This window comes from Hyaena hyaena, unplaced genomic scaffold (assembly GCF_003009895.1).
Source record: "Hyaena hyaena isolate Hyena2069 unplaced genomic scaffold, ASM300989v1 scaffold_10, whole genome shotgun sequence".
In the NCBI taxonomy this organism is placed as follows: domain Eukaryota; kingdom Metazoa; phylum Chordata; class Mammalia; order Carnivora; family Hyaenidae; genus Hyaena; species Hyaena hyaena.
The window spans coordinates 1,269,005-1,289,147 of NW_024080642.1; the positions used below are offsets into that span (position 1 = coordinate 1,269,005).

Here is a 20,143-nt window from a genome sequence, read left to right on the forward strand (position 1 = left end):
CTCAGGGGAAGTAGGAATACTCATTTTAGAGAGTGGGAACGCACAGGTTTGTACAGAAGGATTGCCCCAGGAAGACCTGAGTGTCCATGTGAGATCTGAGGTTATAAATGGACAGTGAGGGGCGCCTGGGTGGCTTAGTCGGTTAAGCGTCCGACTTTCGCTTAGGTCATGATCTCGCGGTTCGTGGGTTCGAGCCCCGCGTCAGGCTCTGAGCTGACTGCCAGCTCAGAGCCTGGAGCCTGTTTCAGTCTGTGACTCCCTCTCTCTCTGACCCTCCCCTGCTCATGCTGTCTCTCTCTCTCTCCTAGAAATAAATAAAAAATAAAAAAATAAATAAATAAATAAATAAATAAATAAAAAAATAAATGGACAGTGAGACCACCAGCATTATTTTTCTCCACCAGTGTTCAGCAACTTTTGCACAGAAGTGAAAGAGACTGCACTAAATGGAGACTCCTAGTATGAGTAAAGCACAGTAGCCTGGAAAATTCGAATTTCATTTTACATTGATCAAAAGGTCATGCTCAAAACTGACCATTTTCCTTATTAAAATCACACAGGTCTTTAGATTTGGTGTTTCATTTGCTTATTGAGGCTGGAATGTTTTCATGAATAGAGATGTGTTCATTCTGAATCTTGATTTCAAACATTGTAAAACTATGTTAGAGAGACTACTAGTCTGTTGTTATTATTCTTAGAATTCTAGCAACTGCTCAGTCAGAATTTGTTTTTTTGTTATCACCCATAAAAAAAAAAATCAGCAGAAATTAAAATGAGCAGGATGGGGCTGGGTTAAGATAGGCTGGGGCCGAACGAAAACTGTATGATCATGAGACAAAGGGAAGCCATGGAGTGTAGCTGAGGTAAGAGAACAGTAAGCAAGTTTGGCTTGGAGGAGACAAGGAACTTTGTAAGTGTGTACATACCTTCTGCATTCATCTCAGGAGGTTTTGGCAAGTTTGTTTCTTGGCATGAGAGACCTGCTATAAGGATGGGAGTATGTTTGCTAAACCACATGTAAAAATACAATACAAAAGATTAAAAAGAACCTGTGAATTTCAAACAATGGCGGTCTTAGCAGCATAAGCTTAAATCCATTTCTACTCCAAGAACATATAATGTTCCCAAATAATGTGAATTGGGTGTCTTTAAAACCAAGAAAATGCACAGCCACACTATGGAATCAAGAAGTCAGGGGGTTCTCAGTGAACCTTGAAAGTAGGACTCCCGCCTAAATAGGACATGAAACAGATGTGAAGACCCAGGTATAAGCCAAGGTCACAGTTTTAAGGAGAGACTGCCTTTGCCAATCAGGCCATCCCGGCTGCAGTGCTGGAGTTTGCCACAGTGGCCAGGACAAGGGAGATGCCATAGGCATAAAGGCCAACACCCCAGAAGCAGCTGTAGCCACTTTACTAGAGGCCAGCCAAGGCCAAGGTGTACACAGAAGGACTCTGTGGAAGTAGATGAGACAGTAGTCAAACGTCTGAGAAAGACCAGACCATGAGAAAAGACAATGAGCTCAACAGATGCAGAACCTTACACCTGAAGAACAGACCAAAGGGTAAATGGCATTGGAATAAGCCTGTTTAATGTTTTCAGAGAAATACAGGAGAGAATCATGATAATAGGAATATGAAGTTAGAAACAAGAACAGATAAATATTGAAAAGAATCGTTAGAGGGGGCTGGGGGGTTCAGTCTTTTAAGCATCTGACTCTTGGTTTTGGCTCAGGTCTTGCGGTTCATGAGTTCAAGCCCCACATCGGGCTCTGAGCTGACAGTGTGGACTGTTTTGGGGATACTCTCTATCCCTCTCTCTCTGCCCTTCCCCTGCTCGCTCTCTCTCTCTGTCTCTCTCAAAATAAGTAAATTTTTAAAAAAGAATCCTTAGAGATTGAGAAAAATGAAAATCAGAATAAACACACTGAAGAGAGGATTGTCCATCAGTAGGATAATGAGTCAGCAACTTGTCAGATAATCATACAGTGGCTACTAACCAGCATTAGAGGGAATGAATGGCTGATACAGCAACATGAATGAATAACACATTGTGTTGAGAAAAATATGTCACAAAAGAATACATACTTTATGCTGCCACTTGTAGGAAGTTCAAGAATAGATAGGAACCAGAACAGTGGTGAGTTCTGGAGTGGAGAAATTGATGGGGAAGGAGAGGGTGGGGCTCTCTGAGATTATGGAGATGCTCGACATCCTAATGGATGTCAGTTAGAAGGGTGTATACATTTTTCAAAACTTGATGAGTTGTATACCTAAATGTATGGGTTTTACTGCCTGTAAATTTTAAAAAATTAAACTTCTGTTAAAAAGCAAATTTGTGAGCTGGAAGATCAACTTTGAAGACTTCTTCCAGATCTCATGACAAAGAAAAAGAGATGAGATAATAAAGAAAGCTCAGGCAGTATGTCAGGTTGATCCAGGAGTGCCAGCCTGTTCAACAGGAGAGAGAGGAAAGGAGAGGAGAGAGGAGAAGCACTATTTGAACAAACGGTGGCCAGGAAATTTCCTGACCCCAAAAAAGACAGAAATCTTCAAACTGAAAGAATACCTTCAGTGCAAAGCATGTAGATTTTTTAAAAAAATGAAATTTAAGGGGCACCTGGGTGGCTCAGTCGGTTAAGCATCCGACTTCGGCTCAGGTCATGATCTCACGGTTCGTGGGTTCGAACACCCGCATCGGGCTCCATGCTGACAGCTCAGAGCCTGGAGCCTGTTTCAGATTCTGTATCTCCCTCTCTCTCTGACCCTCCCCTGCTCATGCTGTCTCTCTCTCTCTCTCTCTCTCTTTCTCTCTCAGAAATAAATAAAACATTTAAAAAAATGAAATTTAAGTACATTATGTTCACTTTTAGAATGTTAAGAGATAAAGAGAAATACTTAGAGCTCTTGAGAAAAAAGACAAAAGTGCTACCAGGGAATACAGATATCAGACTTCTCATTAGCAACATTTGATGCAAATAGACAAAGCAGCAAATATCTTCACAGTGAAGTGAAATGAACTTTATGCTTAGAATTTTATTCCGGGCCAAATTATCATTTATGAGTGTGAGTACAATAAAAATACTTTTTGACATTTTTGGTTCAAAAAGGTTACTATTCATAGATCCTCTCTAAAAAGTCTTCCTGAGAAAAAGGAAAAATAAACGCAGAAGAGAAAAATGGAATGCAAAAAGTAATATTGAACAAATAATCAGTAAAACTTTTTTTTCATCTAAACATGTATCAGTTGTAAGTGGGAAAAAATCTTTGGTAATAATCTGGAACAAAAATTAAAATTGGGACGAGAGATATAGAGAAGTAAAGTCTTTTGTGTGTTTATGGGAAGGATATAGATGATAATTAGCTAGACAGGAAAAAATAAGCATATATTTTCATATAAATATATGTTTTAGATATTAAAAATATTAAGACAAAGATAATAATAGTGGCTAACATTGTGGAGTGCTCACTGTATATACTAGGCACTGTTTTGTTGTCTTTTTTTTTTCAAAAATTTATTTATTTTGAGAGAGAGAGTGTGAGAGTACCCAGGTACATGTGAGTGGAGGAGGGACAGAGAGAGAAATAGGCACTGTTTTGAGTGCTCTGCATGTAGTTAAGTTACTGAAAGTGACAACCAGATAAGGAGAAGATGGTACCCCCCCCATTTTATGCAGATGAGGAAACTGAGGCACAGGAAGGTTAAGTAACTTGCCCCAGATCACAGAGCCAAGTTGTGGCGGAGCCATATTTGAACTGGGGCAGTCGACTCCTGGAACCTTCCATCTTTAACAGTGCATTACCTCACAGTTGAATGGACGGCTCTGAAATCAAAGGAGAAAATAAAATGAAATGAAGAAAACTCAGTCTATCCAAGAGAAAATGGTAAAAAGCAAACAGAAAGCACGCCTAATAGAAAATATAAAAGAAGTTGAGAAAATTGAAACATTAATAATCATAATAAACGTGTTAAACTTTTTAAAAGACAGAATTGTGGAAAGACTAGTCTACCTAATTGAAGATTATGTAAATGAAGATTAGGTTCTCTCTCAAATCATCTAGAAAGAGTGCTGTATGAGACAGTGGGGTATGCATCTGGGGGGGACAAAAGCCCATTTCTACTCTGCAGACTGTGTTTATTGTCCACTTTACATGAAAGGAATCTATACAAATTGAGAAGATGCCGTTTTATTTTATTGTCATACCGACTGAACTAATTAACAGTGCGACATGGAATGGGATGGATGGTGTGTAGGACATTGGACTAATGGTGTTAGGAAAAAAAAATAGTATTTCTACTGCAAATTTTTGCTTTTCGATTCTGCAGACTGTGTGAAGCTGGGTTTGAACCTAAATTTTTACCTGTCACTTTCCCTTATTTTCATTTCTTTTATTGAAAAAAGAGAGGGAAGGATTTCAAATGTTCTGATAACCTTAAAAGCTGCTAAAGTCTTTCACAGAACTAATATTGGTTGTCAGGAATCAGAGGAGTTCAACTTTTTAATCCACAAGTTTAGGATGCTAGTTTGCTGGGGAACTGGGGTCATGGCATTTTATTAATCTGAAAGAAAGGAAGAACACCTTAGCCGAGCTCTATGGCAGAGAGATTGCTTCCGGTTTCTACAGTGTGCCTAAAACTTCAAACATGCCATTTCCTACCTGTATTATAGCCCAGATGTTGACTCTTATTCTAGTTTTATAATGAATTTGGAATGATTCTGATTTTGTTTCCTTTTTTCATGTGGTATTACCTCTGTCTTCATATAATACAGGCAGGAAATGGCATGTTTGAAGTTTTAGGCACACTGTAGAAACTGGAAGCAATCTCTCTGCCACAGAGCTCGGCTAAGGTATTCTTCCTTTCTTTCAGGTTAATAAAATGCCATGACCCCAGTTCCCCAGCAAACCAGCATCCTAAACGTTTGCATTTGGTTTCTGTTTCTCTCCCTATTGGGCAAGTGAGTAGGCTTTAAAATGTATAGAGGGGAGTAATGGGAGTTGATGGTTGATGAAAGAAGATCATGAAAACACTAAAGGATTAGAAGGAGCCAGCCTTTCAAGGAGTGGATTTTTAACAAGCATTCCAGGCAATGGGAACAGCATATGCAAAGACTTTGAACAAGCAAGAAGCAACCACATTATGGGACCCTAAAGAAGTCCACTGTGATCGGAGTATAGGGCTAAAGGAGGAGAGCAGTAAAAGATAAAAATGACAGAAGGCTTTTTAGAAAACTACTGAGGCAGCTGAGCATGCAGAATGGATTGGGGAGGAAATGGAAAACAATTCAGGAGTCTGTAGTAGTAAACTTGATGGTGACTTGAATTAAGATTATGGCCATAAAGATAAGAATAGTTGAATTTTAAATATATTTTGGAGGTGGACCCAATAGAATTTGATGATGAATTAGAAGGACTGATAGAGAAGAGAAGGGATCAAATTATAATTCGTAGGATTTTGGCTTTAGTAACTGAGGGTATTGAGGTGAGAAAGAGTGAAAGAGAAATGTAAAATGCCCTTAAGATTTATGTAGGCATTGGATATATGCATCTGAAGCTCAGAATTGAGAGCTGGGCTGTGGATAAAAAATTCATGAACTGAAAAATAAAGTGGATGGAGGGGCATCTGGGTGACTCATTTGGTTAAGCATCTGACTCTTGATTTCAGCTCAGGTCATAATTTCATGGTTCAGGAGTTCGAGCCATGAGTCAGGCTCTGTGCTGGCAGTGTGGAGCCTGCTGGGGATTCTCTCTCTGTCTCTGTCTCTCTCTCTCTCTCTCTCACACACACACACACACACACACACACACACACACACTAAACAAGCAACATAGATGGAATAAATGAGGTGGTATGGGGTATTTATGTAGAAGAGGGCCTGATACAAGTCCAGGGGCGCTCCAACATTTTGGGGTCCAGTAATGGAGGAGCAGTAGCCAGAAAATGAAACTGAGAAGAAATATCCAGAGAGACAGAAGGAAACCAGAGAGAGCATGTCCTGGAAGCTTAGAAAAGAGAGAGATGTCAAGAAGAAGGGATTAGATGCCACTTAGATATCTATTATCACAACAGGAAGTGTGAGAAGGCCATTTAAAGACTCCCAAGAGGCACAAAAGTAGACTTGGACAAATGGAAAGATATCCTTTGTTCTTAGATGGGACAGTTCAATATCATAGATAAATTTAATGAATTTAATGTGGGAACCCAATAAAAATGCCAGCAAGAGTTTCTTTGTTTTGTGATTATTTCCCCCTGGAACTATGCCAATTGATTCGAAAGTTCATATAGAAAAATAAACATGCGGGAATAGCTAGAAAGACCTTTTAAAAAGAAAAGGATGAGGAGAGACCATCAGATATGAAAATATACTTTTTAAGATGTCTGTGATTAAAACCACATGGGACTGGGGCACCTGGATCTCAGTCGGTTGAATTTCCAGCTCTCAGTTTTGGTTCAGGTCATGATTTTGTGGTTCATGAGTTTGGGCCCAGCCTCTGTGCTGGTGGGTGCAGAGCCTGCTTGGGATTCTGTCTCCCTCCCTCTCTCTGCCCCTTCCCCGCTCGCACTGTCTGTCTATCTGTCTGTCTCTCTCTCTCAAAAAAAAAACAAAAAAACAGAAAACCACCACATGGAACTGATGCACAGATGACCAAGGCAATGAAACAGACCAGAATGTCTATTATAATAATAATAACCAGAAATAAACAAGTAAAAGAACAATTTAGTATATGATTAAAATGGCAGATTAAATCACAGGGAGAAAGATGGACTTTTTAGTAAATAGTGTTGGAACAACTGGGTGGCCACTTGACAGAAGATTAAAGTTGGATCTGTTTCTCACACCGGATACCAAAATAAACCCCAAATGGATGAAAGATTTAAATGTAAGCAATGACAACATCCAACTACTAGAAGAACACATAAGTGAATTATTCTGTCACCTGAGTAGGAAGAGAGCCTTTCTCTCTATGGATTAAAATTCAGATATAATATATGAAAGAAAATTACTAAATTTGGCTACATGTAGTAAACAACTTGGCACTGGGCGAAAGCAGTGCTGTGGTAGGGCAGCCTTCTGAGATGACCCCAGGGATCCCCACCTGTCTGTACTCAGGCCCCTGGTAATCCCCTCCCCTTGGTAAAAGCAATAGAATGTCACTTTTTTCAAAGGTTATTTTGAGAGAGACAGAGAGAGCAAGGGAGGGGCAGAGACAGAGAGAGAATCCTAAGCAGGCTTCACACTGACAGTGTGGGGCTCAATCTCACAAAGCTTGAAATCATGACCTGAGCCAAAATCAAGAGCTGGATGCTTAACCGACTGAGCCACCCAAGCACCCCTAGAATGTCACTTTTGAAAGGAAGCCGTGACTCTTGCTCATTTTCACTCCTGAGAAGCTGGTGTGTAGTGAGCCACCTTACAAGGGGCCAACATGGCTGCTTGTACCTAGAAACACCATTAGTTTTTGTGTATTTAATTTATGCTTGGTTTTCTTTTAGTGATAATAGTTTTTATTTGCAGATCTGCTTGATTTCCTTGAAGCAAGTCATAATGTTCATTTTGTTCCTTTCCCAGTCATATGCCAGTTTGCTTATAGGTCTCACTAATTCTGTTTATAAAGAGAATTTGCGAAGGTAGCCCATTTATGAATGATGTTTGCTGTAAGTTCTTGGTAAATGAGCCTGTATTAGATTAAGGAAGTATTCTTCTATTCCTAGTTTAGTAAGAGTTGTTATCATGAAGGAGTATTTATCTTATTAAAATCTTCTTCTACATCTCTTATCAGATACTACACTTGATCTTAGCCAAAAGGCCGAGAAGCGATCTACATCTCTTATCAGATTAATGAATAGAATTCATTACTAAGCTGTTTTTCTATAACAATTTATTGAGTATTCTGAATAGTTTTTCTGTATCTGTTGAGACCATAGGGTTTTTCTCCCTTAACATATGCCCTGTTCATTTTTCACGTAGATACAAGATGATCTCTGAATTCACCTGGCCCAACCATGATCTCCCTTCAGACAAAGAGGCTGTCAGGAAGCTGGTTGAACATTGTGGTTTTCAGGATGATGTGGCTTATGGGAAAACCAAAATTTTCATTCGAACACCCCGAACACTGTTTACCTTAGAAGAACTCCGTGCCCAGATGCTCGTAAGGATTGTCCTCTTTCTACAAAAGGTAATTTTATATTTTTTACACAAGGATCAGGTCTTGCTTTTATGTTCTTAACAATTTATTGAATGTTTTCTTTGACTTGAGAAATGTTCATGATGGTATATTCTTTGTATCAATGTATATCTTACAATGTTTTCTGTCGTCTTCACACATGGAAAAATTATTTGGCTGCCTGAGCTCAAAATTATCCTATCCTCAAAACTCAAGACATTTTATCTTCTGGTTTGTGAAGTTGGAGAGATGTCTGAAGCAGCCAACTTTCTGTCCCTTGTTATTTACGGAGTTTTTTCCCTCAGCTTAACTGGGTAAAGGACTTGTTTTTTATCTTGTAATTCAGAAGTTTTGTCAACACGTTTGAAACCCACTCCTCACCCATCATTACCCACCACCAGCACTTGACTGAAGAGTGGGCTCCTGACTTAAAGCTCAGTAGAGTGTAGTGTCTGTCGTAATTCTGTGCAGAACCCCCTTCTCACTTCATCCACTCACTCATCGTTTTCTTTTTATATACCATACCTATTTCTATACCTTCCATATGGACCATTTTAATGTAAAAATATATATGATTATTTTTAAAAATCTTGTGCCTCTGTGAGAATTTCCTGTGGGATAGGTACCAGGAGAAAACGTAGGTACCATACGTAAACCTGATTGGTATAAGTGGTACCCGTTCCCCCCCACCCCCGAAGGACTGCCAGTTTGCACTGACACCAGCTCATTGTGGGAGTGACCATGTGCCCACATCCTGACTCGTGGCATCCAGCCACCTCAATTTTGCAAGACCGAAAGGTCTAATATCTCATTGTCGTTTTGCTTTGTATTTCTCTGGTTACCGTTAAACCCAAGCATCTCATTAAAAGCTTATTTGCTTTGGGGGGGTCTTCCTAATAAACTGCCAGTTCGTATCCTTTGTCTGTTTTTCTGCTGGAGCTGGTATGATTTTCTTGTTGATTAGCAGGAATTCCTTGAATATTTTGGACATTAATCACTTTTTCACGTTAGACATTTTATTTATTTTTTTTTAAACTTTATTTTTTTATTTTTTTAATGTTTTATTTATTTCTAGGAGAGAGAGAGACAGCGTGAGCAGGGGAGGGTCAGAGAGAGAGGGAGTCACAGACTGAAACAGGCTCCAGGCTCCGAGCTGGCAGTCAGCACAGAGCCCGACGCGGGGCTCGAACCCACAAACCGCGAGATCATGACCTAAGCGAAAGTCGGACGCTTAACCGACTAAGCCACCCAGGCGCCCCTCGTTAGACATTTTAAATACATTCTATTCTGTAGGCATTCTCATGAACTTCATCTGTCATATGCTTTGTTGAAGGGAATCCTTCATTTTGACATAGAGAGGGCTCTCCTTGTTTCCGGGTCACAAAGAGACCAGCCTCTCTTTTCTCCACCGAACTGTATACTTTGATCTTCCACATTTAGATCTTGAATCCATTTAGAACCTGTCTATATATTTGGTTTTATGTAGGAATCCAGTTTCATTTTCTTCGATATAGTGAACCGTTTTCTCAGTACCATCTACTAAACTGTGTGTTTAGTGGTGCCACTCTTAACATCTGCTGTCATATGTATATATTCCATCGCTGAATGTTCTATTTATATAGTTGCCCATTTTTACATTGATGCCACATGGTTTTTATTGCAGTATGTCTTAGTGTACAGTAGATAAGTTATCTTCTCTACTCTTCTTTATGAAGGTGGATTAACCTATACATAGACCTTTATTTTGCAATATAAATGTTAATTTGTGTTTATTGGGTTCATTAAATTCAACAGTAATTTTTATTAGGATTGCACTGAATTTATAGATTAATTTGAAAGAACATTTTTATGGTATTAAATCATCTTAAGAGTACAGAATGGGCTTATTTAAATCATTTCTTTGACCTTTAGATTAAGAGAGAGGCCTTAGAAATTCATGGCTAATTCCTAGATACTTTATTGTTTTTGTTACTGCTGTGAATTTTTTACATGCCAGTGTTGGTAGATAGACATATATGGGTTTATGTTGGTTTATCTGTATCTAGAATGAAACCTTTGCAGATTCTGTTAGTTTTTCTGGGGAAATGATTATATCATGTGCAAGTAATGAAGGTTTTCTCTTCCTTCCCAATTGCTAACATGTTTCTAAGTTTAGGTCTCTTTCATGTATTTTGCCTCAGAAAATCTTTTGGAGTAGAATACTAAATTCTATCTCATCCTGAAACAATTTCCTTCTATTAACTCGTTTTGTTTTGTTTTGTTGTATTGCTTTTACTCAGGTCTGTTTTACGCAGTGGGGTATCTGTTTTCTGTCTGCCATGGTAAATTATTTTCCTGCATCTGTTCTTCTGTATACTTAAATCCTTTCTTTTGATCTTCAGTACTGACCAGTGATGTTTTTTGTTATGCTTTTTGCATATCTGATACTTTGTTTTTCTCCTTTATACCTGTTCAAGAGATTGACTCAGGCTCAGGGTTTGGCCCTGAAGGACAGTGACCTTCCCTCTCCATTAGTTTGGGAGAGTCCCAGTTCGTGCCTCTTGTCTCTCATAACTGTTAGTTTTGCTCTCAAAAGTGTCACCATATGGGTAGTACATTGTTTCATTGCGCTACCCTGAACTCACTTTCTGTCCACCTGATGGCTGGTAGAATCCTGTTCTTAAATCTCCAGTGGCAGGTTGTTCACCTCCACAGTTGATGGTGTCCCGCAGACTTTAGTCTACTGCAGCTCTGCTGATCAAAGATGGCACCCCCAACCCCTGAGCCAATTCTTATATAGTACATATGCTCACCTACTATGGCTCTCCCTTTCTCTGTCCTCTCTACAGCACCTCTGCTTTCTTTCTGATGGGAAATTACAGTTTCTACTTAGAAAAGGGAGATTCTAAAAGAAAAAGGATGGCTTTCTTTACTTCAAAAGCCATCACCCATGTCACAGAGGAAAAGCTGTCCAGTCTTTTCTGTGATAATAGATCTTGCATTTCTTAACCATTTAGCAGTGAAGCAGGAAATAAGAATCTTCCTCTGAATTCTCAGGCAGGCTGTTCCAGGGTAGGATATAGGTGATCTACTGATTATGTTCTTTAAATCAACTCCACAGGCCATACAATTATTGGAAATTTCTCTCAGCTTCTGGGAATAGGTATTTAGCTGCCTGACTTTTCATGTGATATGTGTTTTTATTTTTTCCATAACCTAATAGGAATGGAACAGGAAGTTAGGAGAGGCAGCAACAGGAAATGCTATTTTAAACCAGAATCTCTAACAATTGACTTTTATTTCTGTTTTAAATAAAAAATAGCTTTATCTTTTTTCTCTGCTTATATAATTAAAGTGTACTTATTGCAAAAACAAATTCAGAGCATATAGAAAAGTATAAGAGAAATCATGGAAAATAACTTAAAATCCCACCATCCAGAGATAACAAACCATTAGCATTGCGGTGGCCATTCTTGCTCATATTGTTCGGTGCATATATACAAGCATATATACTATAATATAAATGAGATCATGGTTCACGTGGTGATTTTTTTTTATGAGCACCTTTCTCTTTTTTTAATAGTATTTTCTTACTCTCTTTCCCCACATTTATCATCTCTGCCTGCCCACTCTCACCACCTATGTCAATGGTCACCGAGACCACTTCCAGTTTTGGTGATTCACTAAAAGGACTCACAGGGCCAGCATATAGTTGTGCTCATGAGGAAAATTTATTACAGCAAAAGGATGCAAAGCAAAATTGGCAAAGGGAAAAGGCAAATGGGGCAAAATCCAGAGAAAACTAGGAGCAAGCTTCCAAGAGTTCGTTCCCTATGGAGCTGCATGGACATTCCTCCAGAGGTAAATTGTGACAGCATGTGTGAAGTGTTGTCTCCTAGGCAAGCTCATTAGAGACTCAGTGCTCAGAGTTTTTACTGGGGATTATGTAGGCACCCTCTGCCTAACATGTACCCAAACCCCAGACCCCCAGAAGAAAATGAGATATTCAGCGTAAATCTCATTCTTTGCACACAGTGTAACCACACTGAGCCACTCTTAACCATTTAGGGAAAGTGTTATATAAGCAAGTGAAGTCGTTTTCCAGCCAACTTCCCAGACACTAGCCAGGGGCCGACCTTGGAAGCAGGCCTTTCTAAGGATGTAGTCTCAGGCCTGCTGTGTTAACTCTTTTCTGGATACTCCCAAATCTTCCATAACTTTAATAGACTTCCTTATACATATAGGAATACTTCATCCTATGCGCCATCACTTCAGTGCTAATGCATTCTGTGCACTGGGATCCCATGAGCAGATTGTTGGTTGAAGGGTATATATATTTATAATCATCATCCATATTAAGAGTTCACATTGTGTAGCCCACAGTGTAAGTGAACTTCTTTCCCCAAATTTTTTTAAGTTTATTTATTTTTGAGAGAGCGTGCACAAGCAGGGGAGGGGCAGAGAGAAAAAGGGAGACAAAGAATCTGAAGCAGGCTCCAGGCTCCCAGCTCCGAGCTGAGCTGTCAGCAACAGAGCAGAACCTGGGGCTTGAACTCACAAACCCCAAGATCATGACCTGAGCCGAAGTGAGACACTCAACCAGCTGAGCCACCCAAGTGCCCTTCCCTAATTTTTTTTTTAACCACAGTGACTTGTACCAGGCTTCTGAATTTTTTCCATTCTTACCAGTAAGAAATGATGTCTCATTTCTACTTTAATTTTGTGTTCTCGTGACTCTTCATGAGGGTGTGTTTGTTGATCTTTTGGAATTGCTCCTCTTCTGTTACTTGCTTATTCGTATCCTTGGCCCATTTTTCTATTGGGTTGTTTGTCATTTTCTCATGAATCTGTGGGAGTGATTATCTTTATGTATTGCAGTTATTTTTCTAGGCTATCATTTGTCGTTGACTCCACTTATGGTATACTCTCTGACATGAAAGTTTTTACTTAATAGGTCTTATCTTTTTTTTTTCTTTTTATCTTTGAGTTTCTTCAAAAAAAAAGTTATGGTTCTGGGATTTAGTTTTTATGCATGGTGTTATATAAGGGTCCAACTCTGTTTTTTTCCAAATTTAAAACCAGCTGTTCTAATTCAGTTTATTTAAAACTTCCTCTTTTTTCCACATATTGAAATTCTGCTTTTGTCTCATAATAAATTCCCGTACTTGAGTCTATTTTCAGGACTCACTATGTTATTCCATGGACAATTCCTATGCCAATATCATACTGTGTTCCAGGTTTTAACATGTGAGAACGAGCTAGCTTTCAGTGAATTGTCATACCGTTTCTGTACCTTAATAGAGATGTGATGGCAGGTTGGAAGAGGCAAAGTCAATGATGTTGACCAAAATCAGAACCTCTAAAATTGTTCTTTTTTCTTTAATTTTTATTTATTTAATTAATCTCCACCCAACGTGGGGCTTGAACTTACGACCCCAAGATCAAGGGCCTCTCACTCCTCCGACTAAACCAGCCAGGCGCTCCCAAAATTGTTGTTCTTAAAGGAATAAACTGCATAACCACAGAGACTGCAGAAGAGATACAAATTGCATTGCCTTCTAATGCTTAAAAAATGTATAGTTCTACACCATCACTGTCTGAACCACTAAGCATTCAGTATCAAGAATTATAGATGATCTGTTTAGTGCATCTTGTTTTCCTTTAAATACTTAGTCATATGCTTGACATTTTAGGAGATTTGTGAAATTGGTACAGATATCTTGGGGTTTTTTTGTTTTTTTTTTAAGAAATGACCATCTTGGGGCGCCTGGGTGGCTTAGTCGGTTAAGCGTCCGACTTTCACTTAGGTCATGATCTCGCGGTTCGTGGGTTCGAGCCCTGTGTCGGGCTCTGTGCTGACTGCCAGCTCAGAGCCTGGAGCCTGTTTCAGTCTGTGACTCCCTCTCTCTCTGACCCTCCCCTGCTCACGCTGTCTCTCTCTCTCCTAGAAATAAATAAAACTATTAAAAAAAAAAAAATGACCATCTTAAAAAAAAACATCTAGAGCTCAAAGACTTATTGATTTTACAGCACATAAGTAGCAGCAGTACAAGTTCATGTAGGAAAAAGAAAAACATAGAAATACTTTTATATTTTTAAAATATAATTTTCTATCAAATATAAATTAAATCATGCCATATTGTTGTATCATATTTTTTGTTCTATCTTTATGTGTGTAAATTCTTATTTGCATATTCATAATAGCTGGCTTAGTCCTTAATATGATTTACTAGAGCTTCCTCAGTCAATGTGCTATTGCTAGATGTTTAGATTTTTCCAGTTTTTTACTCTCTAGGTCCCACTTCAGTGCACAGATCTGCAGTGCCTGACCCAGAGTTCAATACATGTTAGCTATTGTTATTACTACTCATACTGCTGTTACTGCTACTAGTAAGTACTAGTAATGATCCTTGATTATTTTCTCAGAATAAATTTTTGCTTTAAAATATATGCACGTTTTTAAAACTTTTTTTTTAATGTTCATTTATTTTTGAGAGAGAGACAGAGTGTAAGCTGGAGGGGGGCAGAGGGAGAGGGAGACACAGAATTAGAAGCAGGCTACAGGCTCTGAGCCATTAGCACAGAGCCTGACGCAGGGCTCAAACCCATGAACTGTGAGATCATGACCTGAGCTGAGGTTGGTCGTTCAACCAACTAAACCACCCCGGTGCCCCTAAAAGATATGCACTTTTAAGATATTCTGTCCTCATTGTCAGATGGCTTCCAGAAAGATTGGACCAATTTATGTTCCCACCAGCTGATGCATGAAAGAGCTTGACTCACTGAAGCACTGGATATTTTTATTCTTATAAACACCCTTTCTGAATGACCTAAAACCTGAATGTTTTTGCTTGACTACTGAAAAAAGCTTTTTAGGCAAAGCCCCAGTTGTGTACACATCTCTTCATCACATAAAAAACGAATCAGGATAGCCATTGAGGTTTTTTTCATACTTCTGTTCCTTCCACAATACACAATCACTTTACTTACCCACATACCCTCTACATTTGAGTCTGTGCGTGTGTGTGTTCCTTATTTCACATTTGAATGAGAGACCAAATAAGACGATGTTTCTAGGCAGCGCTGAAGAGACTATTTAAAGTTTTCAGAATTACAGCTTTAAGCAAGGAGGTACCGAGAGATCAGTATTCAGCTCAGCAGCGAGCACATGGAGCTGAGTTGAGTTGACGTGTATAATGAGTACGTGTGTTGTGAGGCCAATCTGTCACAGCTGATTTTGTTGTTTCAACTTTTTTCCTTCTTCAGCTTGGACTTTTCTGGCTTGGGCTTCCTTATTATTTCTTTCTATGTGTTGTATTCATTAATTCTCAGAAAATAAGATGCTTATTTGTTACATAGTTGGGGAAATCCTGAGAGAAGACTGTAGTTTCTAATAAAATTTTTAATGAAAACTTCATACTGAATGCATTACAAAGAGTCATGATTCTCTAATATTCTGTACCCATTTAGTTTCAATTATGTTGCCATCTTAGAAGACAAGTAGGGTATGGCTTCCCTCAAGAAACTCTCCCTTCTTATTTTTGGTGCATGTATAGTTTTAAATTTATGGGGGCGCCTGGGTGGCTCAGTCAGTTAAGCATCCGACTTTGGCTCAGGTCATGATCTCACAGTTCGTGGGTTCAAGCCCCGTTGGGGCTCTGTGCTGACAGCTAGCTCAGAGCCTGGAGCCTGTTTCAGATTCTGTATCTCTCTTTCTCTCTGACACATCCCTGCTCACGCTGTCTGTCTGTCTGTCTGTCTCTCTCTCTCAGGAAAAAATTTGTTTAATTAAAAAAAATAAATTTATGTTCTCATTTGAGGGAATCATAGGGCGAGATCAAAATTGTCATATAAGGAGATATGAAGGATGGATTCTCAAAGGGAGATGGAAAAGGATTAGAGAAGTTTATCTTTTGTGTGGCCACTAACAAATTTGGAATCCCTTGATGGACTTGAAGAGTGACTTTCTTGACCCATCTACAAGAGAGTGCCTTTGTGAGTTGTGTCTTCATTTGAGGGAATGAGCCTTTCTTAAAGGGCATCTATAATTGATTGTATACAGCGATCTTAATGGTCACTGGGACCATTTCAGCTCGCACAGCTTTGATCCTAGCTCTAGGAATGGAATTATCCTCTCCAGTGTGCCATGGGGTAGCCTAGAGCTCAAGGCCGTTATATCACATACTGAAGGCTACTAAACATAGGCATTCTTTCTTAGAGTAGTATCTTAAGGCTTTGATCATTTTCCTCTCCAGGCAGTTTGTGGGTACCCTGGGATTATATATAGCTCATGAATTCCACAGCTGTCAGCTCCTGACCTGCTTCACACTACATGCCATGAGTTTCCCAGATTTTATTCTTTCCTAAATGTGACTCGAACCTTGTAGCACCCATGGAACTAGGAATTGTGGGGTACACAGTCAAGTTTGAATCTAAAGTCAGTTGGCAATCTTCTGTTACAGCTATGTGAAACTATAGATGTGTTTATATAGGAAATAATAGAAGCCTCCCACTCTAAGGATTCAGATCCATTCCTAAGGTTCGTAGGCCCCCAGAATTTTATTTTTGCTTGTCCAGTAGCTTCCTTATTAGAAGATGGTAGTAGTTTGATTGTTAGGTCTTCAAAAAATTGGCACAGTCTCATAAACAGGGTATGGGAAACAAAGGAATGAGTGAGGAAGAAAGGGTGTAAACTATGTGAGCGTGAAAAAGAGGTTATGATAAAGCTGAGTAAGGAGGAAAAGACCTCAAGCTAGTGAGATAAAATATTCAAAATGTGGGCTTAACCTCACATGTGATTGTTGCTTCCAATGGTATGTGAAGTTCAGGATGGAATTGTAGGATAGTGATCATCTGTAAATTTAAAAATAATAAATATTTAGATTCTACCAGTGAACTGATATTATGAGAGTATTATATAAAATTAAGGCTACCTATTTTTATCAATAAGTCAACAGTATTTAAACACACTGTATATGGGGTGCCTGAGTGGTTCAGTCAGTTAAGCATCCAAGTTCAGCTCAGGTCTTGATCTCACAGTTTGTGGGTTCGAGCCCTGCGTCGGACTCTGTGCTGACGGCTCAGAGCCTGGAGCCTGCTTTGGATTCTGTCTCCTCTCTCTCTCTCTCTCTGTCCCTCCCCTGCTCGTGTTCTGTTCTCTCTGTCTCTCTAAAATGAATAAATGTTAAAAAAAAATAAAAAATAAAAAAAAATAAACACACTGTATATAATGTTTGATAAAAGACATACAGAAGCATGTAAGACCCAGAGTCCTTTTGAGATGGCTCATGGGAAAATGTCTTCTTGTTCTTGTATGAGGATTGGCTGTATTTCTTGGCTACTGCCCTCAAACTGGCAGTCATGTCATGGGGAGGGGACCACACTGCTGCAAACCTACCTTGTGAAATTTCCTGGAATGGTGATATTGGACATCCTTGAAGTGTTCCTGAATTTACTGGGAATGCTTCTGGTGAGTTTTTCGTTTATTGAATTTTTTAAAATGTTTATTTATAGGGGCACCCGCATGGCTCAGTTGGTTAAGCATCCAGCTAACGATTCATGAGTTCAAGCCCCACATCAGATTCTGAAACCTACTTCAGATTCTTTGTCTACCTCTCTCTCTGCCCCTCCCATGCTCACACTCTCTCTCTCAAAAATAAATAAACATTAAAAACTATTTTTAAAAAATAAACGTTTATTTATATTTGAGAGAGAGCACACAAGTGGGGGGAGGGGGTGTGCAGAGAGACAGAGACAGAATCTGAAGCAGGCTCCAGGCTCTGATCTGTCAGCAGAGAGCCCTGTCCGGGGCTTAAGCTCACGAACCACGAACTCAGACCTGAGCCAAAGTCAGATGTTTAACCAACTGAGCCACCGAGACGCCCCTTCTAGTGAGTTTCTATTTAGGCATGCCACTGATAGAGGTAGATACATTTGAGCATGTGAAGTTTTCCATCTATTTCTGTCATGTTAAGAAGAGTACTTTCAAAATCAAGAATGATTTAAAAAAAGAAAAAAGAATAGATGTTGAAGTAATTGAAATTACTTCACAAAGATCAAGATGCTTGTGTAATTTTTTTCTCTTTTGAGCTATCAGATCTGAGAATTATACTCAACCAGCTCAGTGTCAATATTATGTTTGCCTCAGCAAACAAAGGTAACCTTCATGGTCATGAAATCAAGCCTCATATTGGGCTGCTGAGCTTGGAGCCTGCTTGGGATTCTCTGTCTCCCCCTCTGCCCCTCCCTTGCTCACTTGCGTGCTCTCTCTCTCAAAGTCAATACATACTGTATACATGTATGTATTGAAATCAATACATACATGATTTTAAAAAATCATTTCCAGGTGATCCATGTCTTGTTTCATTTTCTAGTTTATTAGTAATTTTTAGCTTTGCTGCATTATAATCATGGAATGTTAAGTGTAGTAACTCTAGTTTCTGGAATTTATTGAATGGAATTGAATTGGGGGGGCTAGTATACAGCCACTTTTTGAGTATAACTTGAAAGAAGGTGTATTCTCTCTTTCTTTGTGGACGTTTTTATTATGAACCCTTGCAAAGCCTCACAAAAGTAGAAAGAAGAGCATGAAGAATCCCCCCATTGCCTTCTCCCGGCTTCAACAGTTATCAGTATTTTGCCGTTTTCATTTTATTTTGTCTAGTCCTCACCTTATGTTTTATGTGTGTTTGCTTGGTTTGGTGTTTTTAAAAGGAGATCTCAGCTGTATGACCATTTTGCCCTTACATACTATTATAGTCTCTACAGATAAGGACTTTTGCACACCACTGTCATTCTCCTTAAAATTCATAATACTTCCTTAACATCACCCAACATGTGGCTTGTGTTTATTGCTCCCAGTTGACTTAGAAATGTCTTCCCCCAGATTCTTAGGGATAGGAGGCCTACCGCTGAGGCCCCTTCGAGAATGGAACACATTAGTCTCTGGCATATTAATTATAACTTTCAATGACATATCATTTCATCCTTAAAAATGGTATGTTTTAAAGGCAGCTCATGTATCCCAAGGACTGCCCTGGTTCCTTGTCCTAATTAACTATAATACTGTTTGTATGTTCTTATACTTACTTGCTAAATTTATTCATGGTTAGGTTATGTTATAGCCCCAGTCACAAGAAGGATCTGGTGAAGGATTAAAAGTAGCTCATTAAAACATGATCAGAGAGTGAAAATAGTAAATTCTAAAACTGAGAATACTATCATAGCTCTTTTTTTGATGTTTATTGATTTATTTTGAGAGAGAGAAAACACATGCGAGAGGGGGAGGCCAGAGAGATGGAAAGAGAGAATCTCAAGCAGTCTCTGTGCTGTCAGCATAGAACCTGAAATAGGGCTTAATTCACAAACCATGAGATCATGACCTGAGCCCCAAAATCAAGAGTCAGATGCTTAATCATCTGAGCCACCCAGGTTCCTCGATCATAGCTATTAATTATAAATAGTCTCAAAGGTTAACACAGACTGGAGTATAATAATTTTGTAAACCAGCCAAAAGAAAAACTGTGAATAGAATCATTTTCTGAAAACTGGATTTTATTGGTTTAGTTTTTCATTTGCCCCTATTCCCTAAGGTATCATTTATTGTGGAACTTTATCAACTAGTGGCATGAAGCCATGGGGGCTTTTACATTGTTTTCAAACAAAGCTTGCTGACTTCTTTGAGAAACTAGTCAAGTATTTTCTTTCTGAGACTAAAAGCAAAACAATTATCTCTCATATAAAATTGATTACTTTTGCCCTTAAAAAAGAAACAAGGTCTGTTAATATAGTAGCTAATCTTTACTGAGTGACGGGCAATATTTTGGGCACTTTTACGTATATTAACTAGATCTTTACAAGAATCCTGTGAATGAGTGTCTAGTATTATTTTTATTTAAGAGGAAAGAGAAGTAAAGTCACCCAGTACCTTAGTGACTCACTGGAGGTCACACAGGTGTTGAATGCCAGAACTGAGCCTTGTCCCCGTAGACCAGCCTTCT

At 39.0% G+C, this 20,143-nt stretch overlaps 1 protein-coding gene and 1 pseudogene across 1 annotated transcript in view; one reads left to right on the plus strand and one right to left on the minus strand.

Moving 5' to 3' along the window:
• MYO1D (myosin ID) overlaps positions 1 to 20,143 on the plus strand; it is a 351,929-nt gene that overhangs the window by 147,153 nt on the left and 184,633 nt on the right. Inside the window, exon 16 of the mRNA XM_039251930.1 lies at positions 7,970 to 8,177. Within this exon, the coding sequence (XP_039107861.1) occupies positions 7,970 to 8,177 (208 nt within the window). The remainder of the gene's footprint in view (positions 1 to 7,969; positions 8,178 to 20,143) is intronic.
• LOC120246765 lies at positions 7,736 to 7,820 on the minus strand (annotated as a pseudogene).